The 9,076-nt window shown below is 39.1% G+C and overlaps 1 protein-coding gene across 2 annotated transcripts; it reads right to left on the reverse strand.

The window, feature by feature from the left end:
• Positions 1 to 288: 288 nt before the first annotated feature.
• On the reverse strand, positions 289 to 6,307 carry ptgis (prostaglandin I2 (prostacyclin) synthase). Of its 2 annotated transcripts, none has more exons than XM_074667302.1 (10): positions 6,176 to 6,307; positions 5,210 to 5,333; positions 4,689 to 4,864; positions 4,451 to 4,597; positions 4,253 to 4,365; positions 3,763 to 3,938; positions 1,974 to 2,121; positions 1,485 to 1,666; positions 1,040 to 1,191; positions 289 to 473 (listed from the first exon to the last, which is right to left on the reverse strand). In XM_074667302.1, the coding sequence occupies exons 2-10, from the start codon at positions 5,237 to 5,239 to the stop codon at positions 299 to 301; spliced, it is 1,299 nt and encodes a 432-aa protein (XP_074523403.1). In that variant the 5' UTR covers positions 5,240 to 5,333; positions 6,176 to 6,307; the 3' UTR covers positions 289 to 298. The 2 variants fall into 2 exon arrangements, with proteins under 2 accessions (XP_074523403.1, XP_074523394.1); XM_074667293.1 differs by lacking the exon at positions 6,176 to 6,307 and adding an exon at positions 5,769 to 6,151.
• Positions 6,308 to 9,076: the final 2,769 nt, after the last annotated feature.

Below are 9,076 nucleotides of genomic sequence, written 5' to 3' on the forward strand. Positions count from 1 at the left end.
TCTGCTTGAACAGGTATTTGTGAAAACGACCATCTTGTGTTTGGCCTGATTCTGTAGAGTGAAGGTCAAAAATCTAAGTAAGGTAAGAAGAAGAAGCTTAACACAATGTAACTCAAAGAATATTTGAAAAGCCTGCAACTTATGGTCAAAAAGCTAAAACCAGTCAGGTTTCTCCAATTTATTGAAAATTTTAACACATGATAAATTTAAATATGATACAGATTTACATAAAGTGTATGAAATGGAATAAATAGTGCTTCAAATTACAACACAAAAAAGATGTATCATTTAAACTTATTTATATTCTGTTTAAACACATTTCGCTCTGTGTCTCTTTCAGTCTGTATCGCACCTGCAGATCTCCGTCTGGCTGCACTATCCCAAAGCCGTAGCGGCTTGTGTTCACTGGAGGCAGTTTCGCCTCTGGGTCGCACAACTCCAGATCAAGATGAGTCAGGAACAGGAACACAAATCTGCAGACACATGAGGGGAAGCAGTTTAAGCATGGGACATTTAACTAAAGTGGCTTATCAGACAACTTTTATGTGATAAAAAGTCAGCAATGATGTGGGGAAAATTGCACAGAGAGAATCAAAACACTCGGAATAAGCAGAGAATGTCTTAAAGTAAATCATTCCCAATGTCCCTTCAGACCCCACATCAATATGATACAACCTTTAGCCCCTACTACTGTTAACACAGATTGACCTCTGCAACTAGATATGGTGTCTAAATAAAAGACTACCTACCATATGACTTTCCCCTGCTGCCCTCAGCCTCTTTGCTCATTACAGAGTGTAAGCCATTATGACATTACAGCTTGTTCTTAAGCGATGAAAGAAGACATGAAAGCAGGACAGCAGTGATAATAGTGCTTATATTATGTGGAGGGGGATTTCTCTGCTCTCTGGTTTAGTAATTGGAATGAAATAGAAAGAAATGCTTTGATCATAAATGTAGTGAATGAGGAAAGATATACATCTAATGAAAAAAATAGAAAACTGCAGCAATTTTTTAAATATATTTTGTAAGCACTTACTGTTTAATGGCTGAAACAGCAAAGTCTTTCCCAATGCAGATGTTTGTGCCTGCACCCCAGGGCATGGTGTGGTACTTAAGCGGTTTACCGTCCTTGTAGAAGGTATCCTTTACTGTCATATCCTCATTCAGGAAGCGATCATACTTGAAATTCTGGATCAGATGAGATGAGAAAAATATTCCTAAATTTACGTCAGATTTGTGTACTACAACTGAGATTACAGGGGTTAGATCCAGTGTCTCCAGCATAAGGGTTTCATTTAAATTACATAAATTAATCATTAATAAGAAAAGAAAAACAGTCCCTAACATCTCTGAGGACACAGACTCCTTTAGTTTGCCTCCAAGATATTTTGTGCTATTATCTGGAACTTTTCACGAGACAGGAAGAGAAGTTTGTCCACCCGCATGATAAAGTGTAATTCATCACTGCTTTGTTCATGTACCTGTGGTTGCTGATGTATCTGTGGGTCATTCTGTGGGCTCAGGAAGGGGAACAGACACACCTTGTCTCCCTGTCTGAGGTGGTACTCTTTTCTCCCAGCCATACGTAGGGTCTTACCCTGCACCACTTCTCTGCTTATCATCACAGCTGCAGTGAGCCGTAGGGTTTCACTCAGGACGCTATCTGCAAAAATGGAAAGGACAAACAGAGTGCAAGATGTCAGAGGGCTGTCGGCACCAGTTAAATCAGCCGTGGCCTCTGGCTTCATTTGGAAAGGTACAAACCTTCACACAGATATGATTATATGAAAAAAGCAATCATTTTTGAATTAAATCAAAGGTCAAACTTTTATTGTCACTGTCATTGCTGCACTACTCTGGACTTCTTGTCTTTTCCAACAAGTCAAAGCCCTACTGCAGAGGTAAAGGGAAAAGACTTGAGAAGGAACTGAAGTGAATAAGTAAACAGGGAGCTAGCAGCTGTTACCTACCAAACACAGGTGTGCTGTGTGTCTCCAGCAGGTGAGAGAGAGGATGCTGGAGGGTAAGGTCCCTTATCTCTGATTTAACAGCCTCCATGGCCTCAGGGTGAGTGAGCAAGAAGCCAAGGAGCCAAAAGGCAGCAGGTCCAGCATTGCACTGAAAAAAGAAACCCACAACAAACTCAGGGCAGAATATAACCTTACAACATTAAAAACTGTGCAAAAGTCAGTTACAGTACAAAATAACATAGAAACATCTGATAATGTATTCATACTTGAGAGTTTTTCAACCATTCCCTCTTAGCTCTGTGTAACACAGAATATAAGAGAAGCCAGTTTGTAGACACTGCTGTCCATCAGATCATCAGGGGGAGACACCTGAGCCTGTCTGACGGTAATTTATTTGAGTTAAGGGATCTGTTCTTCTGTTCTTGGACACACCTCAGGTCAGCTCCCCATTGACAGCCAGGGCAAACGCACAAAAGTGACTATGAGTGTTTCAATTTGTGTTTTTTCTCTCTCAGACTGATGCAGCAGAGTGGAGGATTTATGAAGGAACTACTTGGCAAACGGATTTAGATAAGGAGATGGTTCCATCAACACTCCCTTGGGCTTCTTCTGTGGGAAACTTTGGTTCCATTTGGAGACAACTAGACAATGCTAAGCAACGATCATCTGTGGCTTGAAAGAGATGAATTTCCAGAATCTCTCAATCTGTCAAACTATTCCTTTTGAGTAAAACTTTGGTTGTTTACAAATGTGAAGAGAACTATGTATGATGCGCTTTTAGCAAAAGTATAAACCAATTCTCTATTTCAGTTCCATCCACAGACTGCAAGCTCCTTTATCCCAGGATACTTAAGGCAAAAAGAAGACAAACATGCAGGAGAAATATTGGTCTTTCTCAGACCAGCAGGGCCTCTGAAAGAGATCTGGTAACGATTGTTGCTGGTTTAGATACTGCACCCACTGGTACCACTGAGTTAACAATCCCTGCTCCTGTGGGAGAGGCAGGGGAGCAGGAGAGTTATGCTATTTCAACTAATGTGCAACAGCAAGAGATTAGCCAATCAGAAAGTTCTCTATCCCCCTCTTCTGGCTGTGCAAAGTAACAACACTGTGCTTGTCATAACTGGGCTGAAGTGACGAAAATAACAAATTTGGATTAATACCTGTGTTAATGAGGTTAAAAATGCTTCTGATTTTTTTTTTTAGCTAGAAGCCATTAGGTATTAATAAAAAAGATCATTATGGATTAGTTACTGAAGGAGTTGCAATGAACTAGCAGATTATCATTCAAAGTGTTACAGAAAGTAGATAGACTGTGCACACAGGTTCAAATACACCTGAAGTCGTGCTGCATTTTAGCTTCCAGTGAAAAAAATGAAAAGAAGTTTCTTTGAAAGCGGAATTGCTGCGCATGATTGCAAGAAACTGTTAGGTAAGAATAACAGAAAGGAACTCAAGATGACTAATGCAATTTTTTTAGAATGCTCTACACTCATATGGCGTTACGAAACTGCGATAGCAGTTCATCATGGAAACTGATTCACACGTTCAGAAGTGGCAAAACTCCCCTCAGAATTACAGGTTGAGGCAGGCAGCTGTGAGTAACTGGCAAAGAGGAATCCACAGCTTTTAACTGCCTCATTGTTGGCAGGCTGAGGACCTTGAAGTGGAATCCAAGTATGCAGTCTGGGTGTGGAGAGTTAGTGTGTTTGGTATCAATGTGTGACCCTGTTTATGTGTGTGTTCTGAGTTTATGTGTGCTAGCAAGAGGAGGATAAAAACAACCAACCTGTGTGGTCCACAGCTGCAGAAGGAAAGCTTTTTTCTGCATTTCTGCATCAACTCCTTTCTCCTGCAGGAAGTGCTGGTAGCTTTGGAGCCAGGAGTCTGACCTGCCACTCAGACAGTTTGGGGAGAGAAGCTCCCACAGTCGCTCCCGGGACAAGTTGGCTGTTTTACTTTCTTCTGTTGAACATGACGTCATGAATTACTGTGCTGTATAAACAGTATCATACTCAAGTATTCACCTCCTTTAGACTTTTCCACATGAGCATCAGTGTTAAAACCATAAAACAGAACACTTAATGGGTTTTTATGGTTTGCAAATGATGAGATATCTGTTTAATGCACAGAGGCAAGCAGTTATCTAGATGTTTGACGCCTTTAGTGCTTTGTAATATCTTCCAAACCTGCTTTCAAAGTTGAGGACTGCTTTGAACTGCATACAAAATACTTTCTAACTGTAGGTTAACATGAAGACACATTGAAACAATTCTTGCCTCGTTTGAGTGAGCAGCGAGCCAGTTTGGTGAGTAGATGATCAAACTTGCGAAACTCTTCATAGGCTACAGACACATTGTCTTTTCTTTCAAACAGTGTCAGATATCCAGCCCTGAGAAAGCATACAGTTAAAAATCAACAAGAACAAACATAATCTGATTTAGGTAACACTTTTGGACTATAAAGCTGTATGATACCTGAAAAGTAGACTGTAACAAATGCTAAATAGTCCGTCTTTTGTCCACTGTGAAGGGCTGCAGTCTTTCTGCTTGCTCAGCAGCAGTTCCTTAAGGTGTGTACTCATGGAGCTATTGAGCTTGGAAAGGTTAAGACCTTGAAAATGCCTGAGGCGACGAAGACAAGAGATACCTCTCCGATTAACACAGACATTCAAAGAAAAATTCTTCTTCTCATTCCAACAAAAGCATGTATTACCGTTCCATCTGGTCCCTCTCTGCTTCAGGTTCGATTCTGGGAAGCTGCAGGCAGAAGATCCTTTCTAAAAGCTGCTTTTTGCTGCGGCCGAGGTCCAGGGAGACAGTGTCATTCAGTACCACATCGAAAGAGTTTGGGTCCAAGACCACTGTCACGTAACAACCAGCAACACAGACCTGTAGCAGCATCAATTTGTTTTTAATTGCAACCAGTAATCCACCTTGTTTTATACAGTCCTGTAAAGCTCTATTGTGTTGATTTTAATTTGATTTGTCATGCAAAAAAACAAAAACAAAACTGATGTGCATTTCAGAGCACACAGATCAGTGAACTGGCTTCTTGCATGTGTATGCAAATGCATCTTTAAAATTTTAAACAATACATTTTTAAAGATCTAACGTTAATTTTTCTTTAATATTGACAATAGGCTCTCATTTTTTGTACATAAGAGTTTTTTGTTTGTTTGTTTGTTTTTTTTGCACGTAAAAGTTCTACTTAACAGAGCGTGTCTCAGAACTTACCGTGAAGATATCTCCATGTTTCTCTTTCATCCGGGCCAAGAACTTTGCAGCATCTTTTCCAAACTCCAGAGCGTGCCCCAGCCATGGAATGAGACCTTTGTCCAGTGGTGGCTCATTTTTCTGTCTATCACGGAAATAATAGTGTGTTAAAAATTGAGACAGTGTGATAGATTTGGTTTATTTACCTTTCATTCATTCTTGAATCTCCACCAACAGGTTTGTCGTTTGGAGTTATGCAATACCAGCATTTTTGTTGCTGGTGGAAAGTCATGCAGCACTTCACCACCAAGTAAGCCGTGAGAATAAATTATGTTATTCTCTGATAGTATTTAAGGACAAGATGATGAGACATCCAAGTGTTATCAATGTGTTAAAATATATATTTATAAGACACATAACCAAATTTATTTTCTTTACAAAGTTTTTTTATTTATTGATCTGATAATTATAAGATAATGATAATTTTAACTACAGTATTATATAGACAGACTACTGGGAATACTTTGCAGACTCTCTGACTTAATCTGTAACAATGTATAAAATGCACAAGCAGGTTTACCTTGTTCGAGTAGAGCAAAGGAGAATCAGTATCAGCAATCCATTAAGTAGTAGGAATATTGTCCATAACATGTTTCCGTGAAGTCTAATACTTGTTCTGTCCTGCAGAGGATTCACTCCATAGCTGGTGGCAGCTCACTTAAATGTTTAAGCCTTGCTCTGCTGTTACTTCTCTTTGTTAGGGGGTGTGGAAAGGTGTGGCTTGTGTCACAACCAGTTACACAATACTCTTCATTAGACTGTGTGAAAACATAGAGGAACCTACCTCTTAGGCACTAATTTGTCTCTTTTGTGTCAGCCCGAATGACTCCAAAGCAATTCTGCTTGAAAGCGTAAAGTCATCTCCATGTTAGCTTTCTGTACACACTCTCTTTTGTGCTCCAAACCAGTACAAATAAAGCAACTCACCACAACATTTCATAGCAGTGACGTCAACAAGGTTAAGCGACTTGTGTTTCATTCATGAGGGGTGATGTCAGAGTGTGCATAAATCAAGACGTGTGTCATACCCAGAAGCTCAGTTTGTTGATGTGAAATATTTCGATGACATTACATTTCCTGTAAACATACTGAGTTGTCTATTTCTGTCTCGATTCTCATTAAATCCAGTCATAGTTGATGACAAGGTAGGTTGCACTGAAACCAATGATTAATATTTTTTAATTGTGACGTGTAGAGAAAAGATGACAGCTTGTTGGGGTTTCTATGAAACTGACATTTTGACTCTGACTCAGTGACTGAACACTAAAAAGTTCGTTTTTTATCCATAGAATTAGAAAAGAATTACTTGTGAGTTTTGATACTATGTTGATAGGAGCAAGACAGATCTGCTTTAACTCACACATCCACACTATTGGCTGTGTGTGCTGAATCAAACAGCAGAGGGTAGTAATGCACTTACTGTAAGCTTACCTTCAGTCTGCAGCACAAAAGTTCAAAAGAGGACTCTGAAGTGAGGTGAATGTTTATCAAAATGTAATTATACCGTTCAACAGGCTTAAAAGACTACTCCCTTACGAAGTCTTCAGCTGAAATGATAATTAACTATGACGTCAATGAGCTTGGCAGGAAAAGCGGACATTTAAGGTACTAATACCCACAGGAAAAAAATAAATAAAAATTGTCTGCACCCTTAATAAATCTCACAAGTTCCATGGACACAAAATATCATCATTCTGTTAGAACAAAACCATAGCTAAGTGGAAAAAGTCCAGTTGCTCTGTTAAACGGTTTAATTAGATTATCAACGGCAATAAACGAGTCAGCAAAAACGAGACTCAATCAAACACAGTTGAGTTTCTTGAAATAATTCCAGTTTTCTGCTTTTTGACATAAAATGAAAAGTTTACAGGATTTTAGAGAAGTCATCGTTAGCCGTTAGCTAACATTTCGTGTGCATTCCACTCACTCATTTCACCCGACTGGAAACGAAAACTCGAAACTTCAGTTCCTATTGGATACCTGCGTACGGTGCAAATCATGCCCCAAAAAATGAAGCTATGAAAAGGTGGAAGTACGATATGATCTTAAAATAATGTCTGATCAGATCTGCTAACTGTTAAGTATAAGCAACGGGAGATCATGCAAGAAGAGCCTTTTTTTATACTGCACTTCACAACCCCTAACCAAAAACAGTTGAGACATTGAATGCAATCATTGCATTATAGAGTGCAATGATTTGAAAATGTCATAAAGCAATATTATAGTCATAATAGAACATAGACAGATGTGTGATGTGAGACCATTTACTTTTTCTTGGCCCTGTACCAGCTGTTGATGAGCGATGTTCCTGCCATCAATTTCAAAATATTTTGCATGAAAGAGTGAAATTTCTCACTTTAAACATTCAATATGTGAATATATTATGGTTTATGATATTTTCAAATCCTTGTATCCTGTTTTTATTTGCTTCTCTCTCTCTCTCTCTCTCTCTCTCTCTCTCTCTCTCTTTTTTGATTGGGTTTGCAGATGGTCCCCTTCATCAAGTCACAACATGCTGTGAAAAGAGTTCACTATGAAAATGAAATTTCCATTTTGAATAACGACTGTTATATCGATCTAATGGGATATATAAGACACGTAATTGAACAGTTTCTTTAGATTTTTACAGAAATAATGCATAACTCTGGTTTATGAGAGACAACTTCAGTTTTTATTACAATACTTCAGCAAGAACTGAGAACACATTTTCTGTTATACAAGATATACAGCTGGAAAGTTATACTCCATCGACAAAATTTGTTTCATAAAACAGAACCCAGAGTAGCTACCTATGCTCAGGTTGTAAATGTCATAGTGTAAATAAGTTCAGGATAAAGACTGTGGTATATCTTACAGCTACACAATCAAAGACCTTCACTGACTGTCTTTTCTTTCCTAAGTAGATCATGTGATGATCATTGCCCTCATAAGGGCAAATACACGATTAAGTAGATGGTGTTATACTTTCCATTGCCTTATTAGACACAGCTTTTCTAAATTATTCTCAAACCCACCCCAACTTTTATCAGGCTCAGTGCAGCCAAGATTTGGTGAGTAACATTTTCAGAGGAAATTAGGAGTAGAAACTGCGTGGTGAAGGAGAGTGAATAGTTCCCCTGCAGATTTCTCTTGGGCTCTCTCCCAGCTCTGACAGTTCCCACAGGCTGACAGAAGCCCACAGATTTCCTGAAAATTGGGTGCAAAGGCGCACTGGGATCTCTTGACACAGTTCGAAATGCAATCTTCTCTTGGACAGACTCAGCTTCCCTTTGTCCTCTACATTAACTGAAAATGCCTTGAGACAAGAACACATTCTGGATAGTTGAAGGATCAAAGTGTAGCACACAGTCACGCTCAAAAAGTCTAAAAGTTTTTGACATGTTTGTCAGACAGATATACTGAAGTGCAGAACTTTGAAAGGGAAGTTGAAGGGCAGAGTGACACAAGCAGACACTCTGACTCCCTCTAGAGAGATGATCCTTCTTTGTCAGAGGGATTCAGCTGGAGCAGAGGAGGGCTGCAGTTGTAACACAGTTTAACTGCAACACCACAATATGTTCCACTCAGATAAAAGTGTCTGTGTTGTCGACTTGTGGTTGCATGTACGCCTGAGAGTAATCCATGGTAATAATGAAGGTTATTTAAGAGATTGAATTGTTGTCTTCAAACATCTCACTTTTAGTAACGACAGGGTCTAATCAGAGTATATTTGGTGTTTTGATTTTTATATATTCAAGCAGACCAGGGTTAAAATCAGATATAATGGGATGCATTTACAGCTTCAGTATTATATGATATTCTCAGTCGGAAAGTTGGAACTATTTGTTT

This window comes from Halichoeres trimaculatus, unplaced genomic scaffold, assembly GCF_033239565.1.
Source record: "Halichoeres trimaculatus isolate MK-OKI-2021-1 unplaced genomic scaffold, fHalTri1.1 fHalTri1_scaffold_1, whole genome shotgun sequence".
In the NCBI taxonomy this organism is placed as follows: Eukaryota; Metazoa; Chordata; class Actinopteri; order Labriformes; family Labridae; genus Halichoeres; species Halichoeres trimaculatus.